Raw genomic sequence first — 19,210 nt, 5'->3', positions numbered from 1 at the left:
CCCCTGGTGGGACCATTGGCTGCTCCAGCTCTTCCTGGGCAGTGATGCCAGGAGCTGCCCGGAGCAGATACCGTCCATGTATTCATAGGTGCCAACTTCTGCTTCCGTCGGTGGGTGCTTGGCTCCACCCTGACTCCATCCTTGCCCCGCCCCCATTCCAACCCCTTCACCAAATCTCCGCCCCGGCCCCGCCTCCTCCCCTGAGTGAGCCACGTTCCTGCTCCTCCCCCTCCCTCCCAACAGGCCGCCAAACAGCTGTTTGACGGAGGCCAGGGGGAAGCACTGGGAGGTAGGTTGAGGAGCGGGAATGCGGCGCACTCAGGGGAGGAGGCGGAGGAGGAGGTGGGGCGGGGGAGGAGGAGAGTATGGCTGCAGGTGGGTGCAGAGCACCCACTAATTTTTCCCTGTGGGTGCTTCAGCCCCGTAGCACCCACAGAGTTGGCACCTATGCATGTATTAACACACACACACCCCCGCGCGCCATGCTGCTGGAGCTCCAGGACAGCTCCCTCCGGCAGCCCTGGGAGCAGGGCCCTAGAGCTCTTGAGTCCAGCCACCAGGGGGCATCCCCCAGGACTCACTGTGCTGTGCACTGTGCTGCAGGGCGCTGGGCAGGGCTGGCCTGGGAATTCCCGGGGGGCGGGCGGGCTGTGCAGCTGTTCAGTGAGACGGTGAGGGGCACGGGGCCAAGCCCTCTGGCAGACGGGCGTTGGGGGAGGAAGAGAGTCTCAGCCCCTGTAGGAGCTGAGCATACTTCAGAGCCCCAGTGCCCACAGCACCCATCTCCACCCCCTCCCTCCTGGGCTGGCATCTGGACACAGGGAGCCTGACTGCAGCTGCCCCCTCCTCTCCTGGCCAGAGGCTATGGGACTCCCCTCCCCCACGACACAGCCTCCATCCTCCTTGACTCTCGGGAGGGCACTTGCAAAGGCAGGGGGATCCCTGCGGGAGGGGAGGGGCTCTGAGCCCGCAGTGGGTCTGAAAGGCAGCATGCCCCATCCCACGGCTCCTTCTCTCTCCCCAGATAAACCTGGCCACGTCCCCTGCCGCCGCCCAGCTGATCAACCGAGCTCAGAGCGTGAACTCTGCAGCTGCCTCAGGCATCGCCCAGCAGGCTGTGCTCCTGGGGAATGCCACCTCCCCGGCCCTGACGGCCAGCCAGGCCCAGATGTACCTCCGGGCCCAGATGGTAAGAGGCAGGCGCAGAATGTGCCACATGCAGGCACCACCTGCCCTCCCTCCCTCCCCTGCTGCTTTTAAAGAGACGCTAGTGAGGGTGGGGGGCCTTAGTGTAAACTCCCCCTCGCTCCCCCCCCCAAGGATTATCGGTCATGGGCCTGCCATGGCGCTGGAAGTGCCAGATCCCTGGGGCTGGAATAGCACCCCTGCCCCATACCCATGTGCAGCTTGGACTGCTACCAGCAGAGGGCAGTGGTGAGGTACATGCAAATTCACACCTGTGAGCACTTCCAATTCTCTCCACCAGAGGGCAGCAGTGACCCTTAGAAGAGCCACCTGCTCTGGTCCTAGCCCCACATGCTGGCACATCAGAGCTCCCTGGCCACCCTGGTGACAGGCTGGCACAGGGCTGAGGGCTCGGAGGTCGTATCGCTCATCCCCACCCCTCGCCAGCCCTGAGCCCTGCCTAGGCAGCCTGTGTGTCTCATGCCTCTGGGGTCCCCTTGCTCTGCCGCTGTCCCCTGTCAGGCCCCTAACACTCATGCTTCCCCCATGGTGCTGTGCTGCTGGAGAAGCAGGATGGCTGGTGAGCAGCCAGCCCTATGGCTGTCGAGGGACCTCGCTCCCGTCTGGATGCACTGTGGGGCTGGACGTGTGCTGGGGAAAGCAGGGAAACCGGCCAGCCCCATGGAGTTCCTCAGCGCTTAAGAACGGCCATACAGGGTCAGACTAAAGGTCCATCTAGCCCAGTATTCTGTCTTCCAACAGTGGCCAGTGCCAGGTAGGAATGAACAGAACAGGTACTCATCAAGTGATCCATTCCATTGCCCATTTCCAGCTTCTGGCAAACAGAGGCTAGGGACACCCTCCCTGCCCATCCTGGCTAATAGCCATTGATGGACCTAGCCTCCAGGAACTTTTCTAGTTGTTTTTTGAATCTTCTGCCTCCCCGCCCCGCCCATGGCAGTTAGTCAGGTGGGAGTGAGTCTGTCTGTCTGTGCCTCTACCCACATCTGCAGGTCTGTCTGCCTGCCTGAGCTGCGGGGATCGGAGGAAACTGAAGGAAAAGCCTCTGGGGCCTCTTAGCTACAGAAAGTGGGGAACTCGGTGCTCATGGAAATGAATGAATGAGGCTGAAACTCTGGCTAGCACAAGGCATAGGACAGGCTTCTCCCCGAGCTCTGCCAATGCCCCTCAATCCCAACACGCAGGCCCCTGCTCTCCCAGTCCCCTGCACGTCAGCTGGCTTCACCCTATGCCAAAGCAGCCAGCGGCGCGGGTTTCCTGCCTGGGTACTCAACAGGCTCTGTCGAGCTGGTGGTACAGCCCCCTACTGTTCCTTGGTTTGCCCCTCACAGCCCCTGTCCCAGCCCCCTGCTCCCTTTCCCCGCAGCCCTTTCTCCTCCAGCAGCTGCCCTGGGCCCAGGAGTGTCTTTAGCACCAGTGCTTGGGGAGCCCTGGTCCCCCCGTGTTTGTGCCATAGTTTGGCTGCGTGGCCCTGTTCCAGGCCCTGGGTGGCTTGGCCTTGCTTGTGCCTCCCCTGCGCAGTGTTTATACCTGAGACTCTCTGTGTTTCCTCCCTTTTGGGCTCCAGCTGGAAGTGAGCAGGGGCCAAATGCAGAGGGGGAGGGGCCCCCAGCGTTGGCTCCAGAGCCCCTCCCGGGCCTCCCCGATACCCCAGCAGGAGCTGCTGTTGCCCTGGGGCACCCGCGCTTGGGTAGGCACAGGGGAACCGGGGTGCCTGCTGATCTAGCGGGGTGGGGGTGGTGCCGCCCAGGGCTGGGCACTTTGCACAGATGCCTGGGAGGGGAGCTCTGATTTCTGGCCTCTGCCCTTTCTGCTGGGGTCTGTGGAGAGCCTGGGGCTGAGCCTGGATTGTGCCACAGTCCCCAGGCTGGAGTTGGGAGGGCACCAGGCCATTCCTCCGGGCCTGCTGGGCTCAGGCAGGCAGGGGTTTTCAGGGACCCCAGTCATCCGTTATTAGAACGTTTCCCCTCGATGGCTGATCCACACAAGAGGATAAGAGCCTATTGCTATTGCGAGGCAGTGAAGCTACTCCTGGATCTTCCATGCTAGAGGGTCCTGGCTCAGAATGCTCCGGGTCTACCCCCAGGCAGCCCACAGGGAGGAGGCTGGAAAGCAGGTGACATATTTAATCTCTAGTCTCTTGGGAAACTCAGTTCAAATCCCGGCAGCAGCGTCCCAGGATTTCACACTCGGGGGGAAGGGAGGCAGGACTCTCAGCTCCACCTGTTCAGCCTGGATGCAAGACGCCTTTGGGTCAGGGCTGGGCCCCCAGGGGCGCATGATTTGCAGAAATCAGTCACCTGGCAAGGTAGGGCGCCCCCTGCTGGCCCTGCAGCGCTCACAGCTGCCCTGCTGCCTGCGCACAGGGGAGGGGGCACAAGCGAGTGCTGATTCCGAGGTGGGTGAGGGCGCAGTCTGGGGGTGCTGCTGGTCAAAGCCCCAAGTTAAGAGGCACTATCCAGGCTGCAGTAGGTGGTGGATCAGGCTGCTTGCTGGCTCCCCGGCTCACAGTGGGTCTGTCAGGGGCACTTCCGATTGGTTATTGATGTCAGCAGCTGTCATTGGCTGAGGCCATGGCTTGATGCCTCCTCCCAGAGCCAGTCAGCCGTGAAGAAAAAATATTTCCTGGGGCCACGTTGCCCCCCTCCCCCCCTGCCACCATTGTCCCCTGTATACCCCTCCCCCCCCGCCACCAATGTCCCCTGTGCATCCCCCCAGTGTCCTCTGGTCACACACACATAGTCAGGGTCACAGCCCCCAGAGTCAGGGACATGCACGCGTCAGTCCGGGGGGGCACTCCCCAAGACTCGGGCCACTAGGCCAAGGGTTTTCAAACTCTTTTTCTGGTGACCCAGTTGAAGAAAACTGTTGATGCCCGCGACCCAATGGAGCTGGGGATGAGGGGTTTGGGTGTGGGAGGGGCTCAGGGCTGGGGCAGAGGGTTGGAGTGCAGGGGTATGGGCTGTGGGGTGGGGCAGGGAATGAGGGGTTCAGGGAGTGGGAGGGGGCTCTGGGCTGGGGGTACAGGTTCTGGGGTGGGGCTGGGGGTGAGGGTTTTGGGGTGCAGGAGGGGGCTCTGGGTTTGGGGGGCTCAGTGCTGGGGTTGGGGTGCAGGAGGGGGGTCAGGGCTCTGGGATGGGAGTACAGGCTCTTGGATGGGGCCGGGGATGAGGGGTTTGGGGTGCAGGATGGAGCTCTGGGTTTGGGGGAGTGCTCAGGGCTGGGGCAGGGAATTGGGGTGTGGGCTTACCTCGGGCGGCTCCCAGGCAGCAGCGGTGCTAAGGTAGGTTTCGTGCCTGTCCTGGCACCGCAAACTGTGCTGCGCCCCGGAAGCAGCCAGCAGCAGGTCCGGCTCCTAGGCGAAGGTATACAAGCAGCTCTGCACAGCTCTCACCCGCAGGTACCGCCCCCTCAGCTCCCATTGGCCGGGAACTGGCCAATGGGAGTGTGGAGCTGGTGTTCGGGACGGGGCAGTGCACGGAGCCCCATGGCCCCCCCGCCTAGGAGCCAGGCCTGCCGCTGGCCACTTCTGGGGCGCAGTGCAGTGTCAGAACAGGTAGGAACTAACCTGCCTCAGCCAGTCAGCACCGCCAACCGGACTTTTAACGGCCCAGTCGGCGGTGCTGACCAGAGCTGCCGCGACCCAGCGCCTTCCATTCCACGACCCAGTACTGGGTCACGACCCGCAGTTTGAAAACCACTGGCCTACAGCAGGTGTGACAGACAGACCTGGGGAGGGAATCCCACCTGGGGGGTCAGACCCACTCAGCCCGAGGACTCTCTCTCACGCTTCTCCAGCTCGTCCTGCCATAAGATCCCAGTGACCTGACCTGAGCATCGGGTTCCCACGTGTGGGGCTGCAGCCGCCTGGGGCCAGGATATTAGTGCTCTGACAGAGACTGCGCAATAGCTCCATGGAGTTCGACAGCTTCATCCCTCACCACCACCATTCGATCCAATCGCAGAAATTCCCTCCCCCACGCACAATCATCCAGTCACTGCCTCAGTCAGGCGCTCACACCCCACCCTGGTACACACTCACCGCGCTCCAGCCTCACACACTTGCACCCAGAGTCATATACACATGCTCACCCACCCACCCCCAGTCTCTCTCTCTCAAGATGGTCAGGGATGAAACCCCATGCCGGGGTGTCCCTAAACCGCTGACTGCCAGAAGCTGGGGCTGGATGACAGGGGATGGATCACTCGATAATTGCCCTGTTCTGTTCATTCCCACTGGGGCATCTGGCTCTGGCCACTGTCACAAGACAGGCTACTGGGCTAGCTGGACCTTTGGTCTGACCCAGTGTGGCCGTTCTTAGGTCTCTCTCTCTCTGTTCAGGTTAAGATTCTGTCATGGGTGGTGTTAGTAACGGTCAGGGACAGGTCGCAGACCATAAAAATTCACTGAAGCCTGTGACCTGTCCCTGACTTTTACTAAAAATACCTGCGGGCGGGGGAGGGCAAAGAGTCGGAGCACTGCCGGGGACTTGCAGCTGCTCCAGCCCCGCCACTGCTCCTGCGCGGGGCTGACCCACCCCAGCCGCTGCTCCGGTGGCTCCTGGGCTGACTGCCGGCCGCTGACCCAGCCCCACCCACTGCTGCAGCCCCACTGTGGTTCGAACCCTACCCCAGAAGACGTCCCAGAAAGTCACAGAATCGGTGACAGAACTGTATCCTTTGTCATAGACACCCACTCCCCCCATCACACACCCTCACACCCAGTCTCTCACTGTCTCACACCCCCCGCTCTTCTGTCTCTGCAGTGACCCACCTCCCCTGGCCTTGCCTTTGCCCGAGCTGCCTCTGTGCCCCCAGGCCTGTCCCGGGGCCGTCCCCAGCCCTGGGGGACTCGGGGCTGCTGGTTTTGCTTTCTTGGCCTGAGCCAGCAGCGGGTGACGTAAAAGGCAACACATTTCATGTAATTTCCAGGCCCAGCAAAGTAACCTTGTGCAAGTAGCTAGGAGCCTAGGCCGTGCTGTTCCTTTATCCCCCCAGCTCATCTTCACTCCTACGGCCACAGTCACCGCGGTGCAGCCCGAGGGCAGCGCAGCCCCCACCTCCCAGCCATCCACCACCACTGCTCAGGTGAGAGACGGCCTCGCTTGCCTGCCGCCCCGGCTGCGGGAGGGGAGTGGGTGAGGAGAGCCTAGCCCTTGAAGTGCCCAGAGCCGGCCCACGCACTCCCGCCAGGGGGTGCCAAGGCACCGTCAGCAAATACCTTCCCCATGACTGAGTGTGCTGGGGATGTCAGTGCTGCGATGCAAGGCGCTGGCTGGAGAGGTGGGGCATAGGCAGGAGAGCCGGGTGCCAGAGGGAGGGGCTATCGGCGGGAAAGGTCATGGGCGGGGGGGGTGGCTCAGAGGGGCTTTTCCACTCTATCCCGCTGGTTCCAATCCAGCTGTGCCCAGGGGTGTCTGAACTGGTGCTGCCAGAGACTTGTGGGGCCATTTCCCGGCGGCTCGGTGTCCACCCCATCAGTCACTCTCTGGCCCCCAGGGGCTGCGTGAAGAGGCCGATCCTGCCAGCCCAGCCCCGTCCCTGGGATGCGTGTCTGGGGGCTGTGTCTGGGCCCCATGCTGAAGCCTTGGGCCCTCCTGCCCCTCTGCTCCAGGTCCAGAATTTGGCCATAAGAGCCCAGCAGACAGTAGCGCAAGGAGTGGCTTCCTCCCAAGCCCAGCAACTCCCCACCCTGGCCATGAAGCCAGCTCTAAGCAGCAGCCAGCCGGCTTCCAACACTTCTCAGGGCAAGGCCGCGGGGCCGGCTCCCTCTGCAGGCGCCAAGGGCAGCCAGGCTGAGCAGGCAGCAGAGCACCTTAAAAAGGGAGATGGCGGCATGCCCACCAGCATGGACAACCGAGGGCACCCCATGAGCCGGACAGTGACACCGGTGACCACCCACCCGCTCATTGCCCCAGGTAAGGCCCCGGTGTCCTGGGTGAGGGGGCTGGAGGGCGGGAGCCACACTGTGCAGGGAGTGCAGAGTGGCAGAACCTCTGACCAGTGTGGCTGTGCTGGGTGGTGATGTGGTGGTGACGCATGCCGGTGCCCCACAGCGGTGCCGGTGCCCCACAGCGGTGCGCAGTGCCAGTGCCCTGCAGCAGCGAGTGGTGCCGTGTGCTGGTGCTCTATAGAGACGCTGCAGTGCCACATGCAAGTACTTGGTGGCGGTGACACGTGCTTACACGCTGTGGTGAAGCTATGGGCCCACACCCTGGTGGTTCTGCATGCTGGTGCTCTGTGGCCTAGTGCCAGGGTTGTGGCTGTGGGTGCTGGTCCCCTGGGGTCAGACACATCATGATGTCACAGTGTGATGTGGCTCAGGGTTGTGCCAAAGTCCCTTGGTTGTTTATTGTTGCACATGCCACGCTCTGGCCGGTGGTGCCTGCTGAGGGATGGAGTAGAAGGCTCCAAGGGCTGGGAAGGGTGAGTGCATCCTTGAGACTGACATGGAGGGGATGAATCACGGGTGTGGATGCGACGCTGGGTCCCTGGGCTCAGCCCAGTTGCCAGTCAATCAGAAGGTGCAGGCCAAAGCATGAAACTTATCTGTAGCCATGTGTGTTCACATGTACATGTGTTGCATATGATGACTGCTCAGACTCTCTAGCTGGGCTGGGTGGGCAGCTCCCAGCAGTGCTGGCTGCCTGCTCTTTGTCCCACAGCTCAAGCATGTGGACCTGTTGCTGCCCACGGGGGATTCCTTGGTCGTCCCTCCCTGCTGCGTGCCAGGCCACTAGCCAATGGCAGGGCCCGGTGCAGTCTGTCAGGATCCGCCCGTTGCTGGAGGATCAGGCCCCAGAATCTCAGATAGATCGTTCAGCCCTTATGGCTGAACTTGGGAAATAGGAGCTGTAACTGGCACAGGAATGTCCGCCTGAGTCTGCAGAAAGCCTGAAACAGCGGGCCAGCTGCTCAGCCCAGGATTCTCTAAACTCAGCCAAGGGGAGGGGAGAGCTGCAAAGGAAACCACTGCAGCTCCCTGATTCCAAGGCTGGTTCTACGCCTGCCCTGACCCCAGTACATGTTACAGGAGCCGGGGTCTTCACTAGCCTACACCAACAGTCCCCTGAGCGTGTCTGCCAGCTAGGGATTGCTGGAGCACAGTAGTGCTGACACAGCTCCTATGCTGGGGACTGCAGGGCAGGGGCAATCCCCAGCAGGGGAAATTGTGCCACTTTCCCAGCACAAAAGGGACCAGGTCATAATATGGGATGAGGCTTAATAGTTTGGAGCTGTTCATCTCAAAGATGTGTTGACGCTGAAACCTAATGATGGCAATTTTACTCTTTCACTGCTGAAACCTTCAGCGGATGTATTTATCCCACAGTACCATGCCACCTCCTAGGTGCCAAAACCTCCCACTTCCCCTCTGGCCTCTAGGATACAGTAACGCCCTGTCAGTGCAAGCAGCTGAGGCAGATGGAAAACAGATGCTGTGGGACAGCCAAGAATGAATTACATTTAATACCAAAATAAACAGCCCAGGGATTCTGCCCTGACTGTCTCATATCCCGGTCACCTTGATTACTGTCCTCCCACTGTTAATGTCAGAGATGCAGATGCACCATTGCCAACCGGAGAGCTGCCAAATCTTGGCTGAGCTCACTGTGGAGAACGTGATCCCTTGGCACTGGAGAGCGTGCTGTGTGGTTGGTGCCCTGCACTCTGTGACCCTGTCCCATCATGCCATTCTGCAGCACTGCCCCCACTCCACACACCCCCCTCCTACCCTGGGAGATCCACAGTGACCGTTTCCCAGGCAAACCCTGCATCCACACATAGGGCCAGTCCCACGTGGCACCAGACGCTGTTCAGCACTGGCTGGCGTGCAGGCCACGTGTTCAGGGCGGGGCGGAGGGAGGGTGTTTGGGGCAGGGGAGTGTGTAGTAGTGACTTGTGAAGGGAGAGGAGCAAGGGTACCGGGGGGACTTTCTGGCTAACCCCTACCCCAGAGAGCCCTTCAGAGGAGGGCAAGGGTTGGCCACAGGCCATTCTGGGAGGAATGGGGCCTAGAGCGGCATCTAGCCAGTTGAAGACACTGAGTGAGCCAGAGTGACCGGAGAGTGGCACCTGGGGGCAGGAGACAGGGAGTGGGCCAATGTGTTCCAGGATCAGGCTGCAGACAGGAGCTGGCTGCAGGGGGAAGCCCCAGATGGAGCAGGGGCAGGGTTGGGAGAGGGAGAGCAGCTGAACAGGGAGGGGAGGCAGTTGGTGGGGCTGGGACAGGCCCAGGTCGTGGGTGCTATAACCAGCCAAGCTGCAGGAAGAGCAGCCTGAGCCAGGAGCTGGGGCAGCAGCAACCTGGAGGATAGTAGAGAACAAGGTGCAGGGGGAACCTCACACAGAGACACTTGGGTGGGGCCAGGCCTGTCAGTCTGCAGACCCAGTCCAGCCTCAAGCGGAGTTAGAGGGCAGCTTGGCCGGGAGGAGAAGTGTGAGGCCTTTGAGGCTCCCCCCTCCGTGCATGGGCTGCTCCCATGAGCTCAGTGAAGGGGGGACGAGAGGGGTAGCTGGAGGGGTGCAGAGCTGCTCCCAGGGATTGAGAACATGCTTGATGTGGTGTCGCAGCCTGGCTGGTTCCCCACTCTGTACTTACCCAGCGGGCACTGCTTTCTCCTGCCCGTGGGGCCAAAATGACATTCACTGCCAAGCCTGGGCTCTGAATTTGGAGGCATGCCATTGGGGCTAGCTACATCCCAAGACATTTCAGAGGCTGGCACACGTCTTCCTGGCTGACTCTACAAGGAGTTTGCTGCCTGGTGGTCTGGAGGACACCAGTTGGTGGTAGGTCACTGGATGAACATCTGAGGAAGCTGGAAGCTGCAGATTGTCAGCCTGAAAGCAAAATCCTCCCAGTGTCCTTTGCTCTGCAGCACAGGGGAGGTGTTTGGGACTTAAGTTCCCTCTAAGATGCGCACATGCATGGCTGTGCAGGAGGCCACCAAGGGCTGCGCACATAACTCCCCCTGCCCTGGGTCTGCAGCACGGCAAGGAGACATGCCTCCCTCCCCCAGCTCTGGGGCTGCAGCGGGGAGAGATGCTCTCCCCAAGCCCTGGTGCTGCTGAGGGGAGTCCTCTCTCTCCACTACAGCTCCAGGGCACCCTGCACCCCAAACCCCTCATTCCTGGCCCCACCACAGAGCTCTCACACACACACCCCCCGCACCCCTGCCCCAGCCCTGAGCCCCCTCCCACACCCTGAACTCATCATCCCCAGCCCCGCCCCAGAGCCTGCACCCCCAGCCAGAGCCCTCACCCCCTGCCCTCCCGCACTCTGAACCCCTTGACCGCACCCCCACCTCACATCACCTCCATATTGGTGCACATAGCAAAATTCATTCCACACATGGATGAGAAAAATTAGAGGGAACGTTGTTTGGGATGCCTGGTTTCTGCCGAGGGCAGCTCTGATCTGCACAGAGTGGAAACCACCTTCAGTAGAGAGGTGCAACGCTTTGTCGGTGTAACTTCATCTCCCAGATTAGCTGCTGGGAGCTAAGCCTCTCCAGGGATTTGTGGAGGAGCGAACTTGGTGCATGGCAGGAAGCATTTTTTGGAATTAAGGAGCAGACTGCTGTCAGCACCAGTTTTGGTTTCCCATGATCCACAGCCACCAGTCACATTGCAGGCAGATGCAAGTGAGGACGCTGTGTCTGCTGCTCTTAATTTGCAGCCTTCTGCAGTCAAGGAGACAGTCACGTATGCCAGGAAGGCGCTGTCCAGGGCACAGCACAAGGACCTGCCTGCTAAGGGTCGCTGTCTGTTGGGACATTTACCAGGCATTTCAGAATCCCCTTACTGGGAAAGCAGTTGCTGTTGAGCACTGGCCATAGACCACTCCCTGACTGTGAACGTCCACCAGCCAGGGCAGGTAGGCTGCTAATTCCTTTCCAGCCTGTGACGGCATGTTAACCCCACACCACCCTGAAGGGGTTAAAATGGCTCAAAAGGGCTACTTGGCAGGATGGGTGGCACCTGGGTGTGCTGTAGGCTGGACATACAGCCCTGATTGAACCTGGCGCCTGGCTGGGCAGGAACAGGCTGGGCTTGTGTAAAGCCAGGGAGTGGAGAGCAGAAAGGGGCTGCAGGGGGAGAGAGTCGGCTCTCGCTCTCAGGGTTGAGAGAAAGGAGTAGGAAGGAACCTAGGGAAAAGAGCAGCAAGGAGTGAGGCCGCGGGGGCCTTAACTGCTGATGGTAGGGTGCCTGGGCTAGAACCCAGTGTAGAGGGCAGCTCTGGCTTCCCCTACCAGCCACGGAGGGGTGGCACAGCCAGGGGGGTGCACTTTGAAGAGTGCCTGCAGCAGTTTGTTTAGAGAGACTCTGTCACCCCAGCAGGGGAGGAACTCTAGTGAGCTGGCCCAGAGCCAAGGCACAAAGGGGAAGTGCTGTGTGAGATTGGGAAAAGGGGGCTGAGACCTCCAGAGGTGGTGTCAGCCCAGGGGTGAGTGAGCCCCAGATGAGCCCTAAGGAGGTGCCAGCCTGGCGAGTGGAGCAAAGCCTGTGACCCTGCTCCAGGCTGAGCATTGCCCGGGCACGTAACAGTGCCGCCGCGGTGCTCCGCCTGAAGAGCTCCAGATCAGAGGCTCCTGAGCAGCTTCAGCGCTGGGATGTGAGTGCCCTGGATGCGAAGGGAGGAGAATGGCTGCTGCACCAGGAGCCCTTGGAGGAGCTAAGAGGGAAGCCTATGGCTTCCCCTGCGGGAGCAGGGACAAAGTCAAAGCCTCCCAACAAGCTTGGCCTGAGTTGCCTCCGCAGAGGGGCCGGCTAGTGTGTCAGGCGTAAGGGACGGTGGGCAGAGGCCTCCCGGAGCCGCCTGGGAGCTGAATCATGCACCCCCAAACCTGCAGTCGCTCTGTCTAGCCAGGCTGGTGTCTGTGTGTACCCCCGGGTGGGTGCCCGGGGAGGGGATGGTGTGAGAGGGGGAATTTTCTGGGGAATTAAGGGGCATTAGGCCTGAATTTTGTGAGCTACTCAAACGCTGTCTGTGCCGCCAGCTCCGGCCTACCTCTGTGCATGGCAGCAGACGAATCCTCCCATTGCACTTCAGGCTGGGGCTGCATCTTTTCAATGGCACTGACCCATGTCTCCAGCTGCCACAGCTTCTCTTCCCCTGCCACCCGGCGCCCGCTGGCCTCTCCCCTGCCAGCCATGTGCCCAGAAGCCATTACCCACTGGCCTCTCCTCTGACAAGTGCTCTCCGTGGGGCGTTCTGGGCTGGGCCTTTCAGTGGTTCAGCCTCCAGGCAGGCCCCCGTGTCAGTCCCTGGGCCCAGGCTCCCCTCTTTGGCCCACGTGGCCTGTCTGAGCTCTGCCCAGCTCCCTGGGTGTATTGGGCCCTTCACTAGACTCCCCAGGGACTCCAGCAGCTGCCTCATTGGAGGCACCTTTTCCTGGGGCCTCCCCAATACAAACGACTCCTCGTGCCCCCCTGTGGGCTGGATCCCTAGCCCCACCTTGCCCAGAGCTGCCCAGTACCAGCCTAGCGCCAGCTTTACCTCGCGCCAGCTCCTGCTCTGTTTGGGGCTCCCTCATTACACCCTCCCAGAGCAATTGGGTGCATGGGGAGGGGCCCGCTGAGCAGCTAAACCTCCCAGGCCTGTCCTAAGGGGGCAACAGGGGGCCGGCGTGGTGGGTGGGGGGAAGAAGAGGGCACACATGCTACTGCTTGAAGTGGACTGGCGCCCCGGCACTTGCCTTACTCTGGCGCTCAACCCCATTCACCCCCATTCTCCGTTTACTTCCCATGCTCCCCATTCACCCCATGTGACCCCATTCTCCGTTTACTCCCCATGCTCCCCATTCACCCCATGTGACCCCATTCTCCGTTTACTTCCCATGCTCCCCCATTCACCCCACACTCTGCCCATGCTGACCCCTGTGCTCTCCTTAGGGCTCCCTCCCCCTCCCTGTTCTTCCCCTTCCTCCTCCTGCTATTATTGGCTTTGGCCACCTGGTTGTTGGTTGCCATGGAAGTTGGTTGCCATGGAAACAGCGGCTTCGCTGTGGGGTATAAATAAATAACAGCCTCAGCAGGAAGGGAGCTGGCAAAGTGGGCGGGGGGGGGGGTAGCAGCAACCAGCTCTGTGTGAGCCCCTCTGACCCCTCTCTCCCGACTGTGTTCTTATGGGCATGGGGGAGCTGGGGCCCCTCCGCCCTTCCCACTGGGGGGCATCCCCTCTCCAGAGCCTGCGGGGTTGTGTCTCTGTGGCCCCAGCCTGGATGGGGCTTTCACAGGCCTTGGCTAGTAGCCAGAGCAGAGACAATGGGCACTGAGCTCTTGTGAGGAGTGGGGTTTGGCTTCAGCCCGGAGATAAGATGCCTCCTGCTGTGGGGGCAGCTGGGCTGCAGCTCCTCCAGACAATGACTGCAAACCTGAGCCAGCAGCCCCAGCAGATCCCCCTGCAGGTGCCGTGCATTTGGGGGTCTGACTCAAAGCAGACCTGTTAAATGGGGCAACACATTTGGGGCTGAGAGTGCCAAAAGCAGCAGATGTGCTCAGGTGGGCTGAGCTAAAGTGGGCAGAGGGGCTCCCTGAGCAACAGATGGCACTTGGCTGCCTGTAGAAATCCCTCGTTGCTTGGAGCTGCTGGGGGGGATCTGGCTGGCTTGCAAGTGGCATGCTGTCTCCCAGACCACTGGGCCTTGCTGCTTGCAGCCAGAGAGGCCTGGCTGCGGTGATCATTAGGGGATACCATTACTGCACTTGTTAATTCTTTGCACCAACAACCTTGAATCATGTTACAAAGGTGGGGAAACTGAAAAATTGGAGCAGGTTCAGAGAAGAGCCACTAGAATGACTAAAGGATTGGAAAATATGCCGTGTAGTCAGTGATGAGCTGGCAAAAGCTGAAGAACTGGTTCCTTCAGTTGCTCTGGGTCTTGGGCGGCACTGAAGGACCTGTGCTGCCAAAGACCCGGAGAGAGTAAAGGACCCGCTGCCGAAGACCCGGAGCACCGCCGGGTGAGTAAAAATTAAAAAGGGATTCTCAGGGGAGCCTCCCCAGCCGAGAGCTCAGGCGGGCCGCACAGGACGGTCCCACGGGCTGGATGTGGCCTGCGGGCCGGAGTTTACCCACCCCTTTAACAACCGGTTCTAAACCGGCTTCAAAATTTAACAATCGGTTCACGCAAACCGGTGCGAACTGGCTCCAGCTGACCACTGCATGTAGTTACAGACTCAAGAAGTGCAGTCTATTTCGCTTGTCCAGGAGAAGGCTAATGGGTGACTAGATCATAATCCATAGTGCCAACCTGGGGAACAGAAATTTGAAATAGGGTTCTCTTCAATCTAGCAGACAAAGGTCTAACATGATTCACTGGCTAGAAGTTGAAGCCTGACAAATTCAGATTGAAAATAAGGCCAGATTTAACAGGGAGGGTAATTAACCACTGGAACAACTTACCAAGAGTTGTGGTGGACTCTCCATCACTGGAAATCTGGAAATCGAGGTTGGATGTTTTTCTAAAAGCTACACCCTAGTTCAAACAGAAGTGAAGTCAGAGCAGTCCTATGGCTGGTAGTATACAGGCGGGCAGACTAGATGATTGCTATGTCCCACCCAGTCTTATGAACAGCCCTATCCATAGCTAAAAGGGGCACAGAATCCAGAACCCTTGATTACCTGGCTGCTGCACTCACCACACAGCCTGGGCCGCACAGCATCTTTCTGTACCTTTGGTTAGGAGCAAGAGCTGTAGCTAATAACACTCTGAGGCTGAATCGTGCAAAATAAATGGGTGATCTGGAAGGAGGGGAAAGGCTCCCTTCGCTCAAAACTGTCTGGGTTCTGGGCTGACGCACCTCTACTATACTTACGTTAACCCCATGATATTATTTCTGCAGAAAAGGACCTAGGGCTTACAGTGGACGAGAAGTTGGATATGAGTCAACAGTGTGCCCTTGTTGCCAGAAAGGCTAATGGCATTTTGGGATGTATAAGTAGGGGCATTGCCAGCAGATCGAGGGACATGGTCATTCCCTTCTATTCGACACTGGTGAGGCCTCATCTGGAGTACTGTGTTCAGTTTTGGGCCCCACACTACAAGAAGGATGTGGAAAAATTGGAAAGAGTCCAGCAGAGGGCAACAAAAATGATTAGGGGACTGGAACACATGAGTTATGAGGAGAGGCTGAGGGAACTGGGGATGTTTAGTCTATGGAAGAGAAGAATGAGGGGGGATTTGATAGCTGCTTTCAACTACCTGAAAGGGGGTTCCAAAGAGGATGGCTCTAGACTGTTCTCAGTGGTAGCAGATGACAGAACAAGGAGTAATGGTCTCAAGTTGCAGTGGGGGAGGTTTAGGTTGGATATTAGGAAAAACGTTTTCACTAGGAGGGTGGTGAAATACTGGAATGCGTTACCTAGGGAGGTGGTGGAATCTCCTTCCTTAGAAGTTTTTAAGGTCAGGCTTGACAAAGCCCTGGCTGGGATGATTTAATTGGGGATCGGTCCTGCTTTGAGCAGGGGGTTGGACTAGATGACCTCCCGAGGTCCCTTCCAACCCTGATATTCTATGATTCTATGATTCTATGGGGCAGCTTTAAACATGGTGAGAAAATGCTGGAGGCTACAATGGGTTTGGCATATATTTGACCTAAATGGGCGAAGTGCTTCGGAAATGCTAATTATATTCTAATGAAGAGTGTGTGTGTGTGTGTGTGTGTGTGTGTGTATGTATGTCACTGCCCTCTACTGGAACAGATCAGCATTGCTTGTGTGTCATACACCCCGTAAGGCTAACAGAGAGTTTTTTGGGGCTGGGGGTGGTGAGCTCCACCCCAGCTGTAGCCATGAAGTTGCGTGCACTAGCTGTGTGTAGCACAGGGAAAGTCGGAGGAGCTCGTGGATTGGCTACATCACTGTTGTTATTACCTAGCCTGTGGGGCTGAGGCCCAGCCAGGTGGGACCCACTCTAAACAGTATGAGAGCCCTGGGCGCTGCCCAGCAGCGGAGAGTTTTGGAGCAGTGTGTCCCCACCCACAGTAGTGGGTGAAAGTGTTTTTAACAAAGTGTCAGGGCCCAGCGGGCTGGGGGTGCTGATCTCTGGATGGGGGCCTGGCGTGGGGATGGGGGCTCTGTGTGTAGTGAGGCCCGTGCCCTGGTCTATGGAGATCCGAAGCTCCAGCTCTAGGGGCCTGGGGTGGGGGTGGGGTGCTGAGTTCTGGAGCTGCCCAGGGTCTCCCCAGCTTTCTCACTCGCACTAGTAAATAGCAGCTGGTTTAGCTCCCTGGCACTGGCCCCACTTTGTCCCCATCTGTGCTTGGCCGACAGGACCTAGCTCCGCCTGCCCTGATCACTGACCTGGCAGCTTTGGAAACACCACCATCGCCCCTCCTGCGCTGAGGTTGCCATGGCAACTCCTCTTTTTTGGAGGCATTTCAAGCAGAAAGGCCAAATCTGCATTTAAAAAGCTGAGGGCGGGTGTGAGGGGATTAGAGCTAAAGGGCCTAAACCAGCCCAGTCCTAACCCCTGCCCTCCACACACCTGCACCTGCCTGCCCCCGGGGCTAGGTGCTGGGAGCATCAGGAGGCAACTGGGGCCTCGCTGGATGTCTCGCCTGGTGAAGGAAGAAGGGGTTGAGTTTGGGCACCTGGCAGTGCAGCTCTTTCCTGGGCCTGGGTCAGGGACTCTGGCCAGGTCCACACCAGCGATGTGCCGGTTAGCTCTGCCAGCAAACCCTCCTCACCAAACCAGTTTAGCCAGCCAGGGAGTGCTTTGGCTGGTCCAGCTTAGACCAGTTCAGCCAGTGAAATAACCCCCCCCCAGGCAGGGACCCTGCCCCCCGATCCCTGCACCCCACAGGGAGCCTAGGTAGGGACCCTGCCCCCCAACACTTGCACCTTGTGCCCCACATGAAGCTCAGAGAGGGACCCTTCCCACTCAAACCCCTCCCCCCTGCACTCCACATGAAGCCCAGACAGGGATCCTTCCCCCAGATCCCTGTGCACCCACGTGGTGCCCAGACAGGGACCTTTCCCTGGGCCCACACCTCCAGCTATTGTAGGTTGCCGGACTGGTTTGTCTAATTCACAAAGTGGAGAGACCCCTTTAAAACCAGCTTGGCTAGTGTGAGCCCGTGATCTGTCAGTGATGGCACAAAATGCAGCCAACCCCCTGGGGTCCCCTGGAGCCTGCATGATGGCTGGGAGGGGTGACTAGGAGATAATAGCCCCACTCCACAATAGCGTGGACTAGGAGATAATAGCCCCACTCTCCCTTAGCTGCTCGGGTCAGACCACGTGGCGGGGGAGTGGATCTGGGTTCTCTGCTAGGCTCTAAGCCAACCTCACCTGCTCTGGGGCTTCTGCAACTGGGGGGCAGCTGAGCATGCTGGGGAGGGCTGAGGGGCTTGGCTGCAGGTTCAAGGCAGCCCCTGGTTCAACTCCCAGGCTGTTGTGTGAGGACTGGATCTAGGCCTCTGCCCTGCCCTGCTGCTACACCAAATCCAAAATCTCCTGCTCCTTCTTCCCCCAACCCCTTCCCTCAGCTCAGGCCTGAAGGGCTCCCCTGAGCTGCCATGGCTGCGGTGTAGCCTGAGGTCAGGTCTTGACCCCCCTTGCATCCCCCTGCCAGGCGGAGGCGCAGAATGGCCCCCGCTAAGTGCTGGCGCCTGGAGCTCCAGCTCTGAGGACCATCTGCTGCAGCGGCACAGACTTTAGTTCCTGGCTGCTGGATAATTGTGCAGTGGGTGGGCGGGCAGCTTGCAACCGGAGGGGAAAGGCCAGAGCAGCAGGGTCTACCCTGAAACAAGGGCAAGCCCCTGCCTGGCCAGAGACAACTGCTTTAACTGCTACACTGCTGAGGACGTGTAAGCTCAGTCTTGGCTCCTCTGGACCCTCCAGCCATGGGGATGGGCTGAACTGGGGTTTGCAAAGCTCCATTCCAGGCTCAGACTTGGGGCCCGTGGGTTCCGAACGCACAACGTACAGGGGCGTTTGGGTCACCGGTTCCAGTTCTGGCCACATCTATAGCTCCAGCCGCTAGGCCCTCCTCGAAGAAGCTGTGGGCCCTTTGCAACTCCCTCACCCACTCTCAGAGCCAGCTCCCCCCAGCCACTCCAGCCCCCCGCCCCAAGCCCACAGACCCAGTCCGAGAGGCCAGTTTGGGAGTGGGTCTCACTGCCAGGGAGGCTGGGCTGGCTGAGAATCACCCCATGCCAGAGCTCTCCCAGTACCAGGCCCCTACTGGCCCCTCAGCCTGCTGTAAACAGCCAGTCTCCAGGTGTCACCCACCTGGCAAGCTGTTCCTTTCTGTGCGTAAAACCATCCCCAAGGCCTCCACTTCAGCTCTAGGTCCTCCATTTAGATGCCCAGGCAATGGGTGCCTGAGGAATGCCCTTGAGAGAGGAAGACTGGACAGTGGGTTCCTGGCACATAGATGAGCCCTCAGCCCTGTTCTAAGCACCCTGAGATCCCTTAGCCCTGGTGGGTGGGGACAGCATTGCTATCCCCATTGCAATCAGGGAAACTGAGGCACGGACCACGGCATTGACCTGCCCAAGGTCATGAAGTAACAGATCTGAGGTTAGCATCCCATTCACAGGCCTGTGCTAAATGCCCTGCTCTCCTGACAGCTGTTACATTTGGCCAAGTAGCCATGCAAATGCCCCGTGTGATCCCGTTTTTCCCCCTCATGGCTCCAGTTCCAGTGGGCTCCGTTCCCAAGTCACTGGGGAATGTTCCTAGCTGTCCAGCATGGCTGGCTCCCCCTGGGGTCCGCAATCCCATCTTGGTCTATCCTGCCTCTGCCCCTCACTGGGGATGGACTCTGGGGTTGGTACCTGTCCCAGCAGCCAGGTGATGGTGCAGAAGGCAGAATGGCTCCAGCTGGCTCCCTGGTGGCTGCACTATCCGCTGCAGGGCTGGCAGGAACCACCGTGTCTCTGTGATGGGGAAGCCGGCTCATCGGGGGGCCGAGACGTGAGGGAAAAGGCACCGTTTTACCTTGTTGCTTTCTGAGCGCTTCCTCTCTGCCAGGAATGGGGCAGGGTCTCACCAACA

At 59.5% G+C, this 19,210-nt stretch overlaps 1 protein-coding gene across 3 annotated transcripts in view; it reads left to right on the top strand.

Moving 5' to 3' along the window:
• The window catches only part of PHC2 (polyhomeotic homolog 2), a 137,707-nt gene that overhangs the window by 92,791 nt on the left and 25,706 nt on the right, over window positions 1-19,210 (top strand). For 2 of the 3 annotated variants that reach the window (XM_074933998.1, XM_074933997.1), the window contains 3 exons: window positions 1,025-1,189; window positions 6,139-6,294; window positions 6,821-7,124. In XM_074933998.1, the coding sequence (XP_074790099.1) occupies window positions 1,025-1,189; window positions 6,139-6,294; window positions 6,821-7,124 (625 nt within the window). The remainder of the gene's footprint in view (window positions 1-1,024; window positions 1,190-6,138; window positions 6,295-6,820; window positions 7,125-19,210) is intronic. The other variant, XM_074933999.1, reaches the window with a different exon arrangement.

This window comes from Natator depressus, chromosome 18 (genome assembly GCF_965152275.1).
Source record: "Natator depressus isolate rNatDep1 chromosome 18, rNatDep2.hap1, whole genome shotgun sequence".
In the NCBI taxonomy this organism is placed as follows: Eukaryota; Metazoa; Chordata; order Testudines; family Cheloniidae; genus Natator; species Natator depressus.
This window is presented reverse-complemented; position numbering and strand designations above follow the sequence as displayed.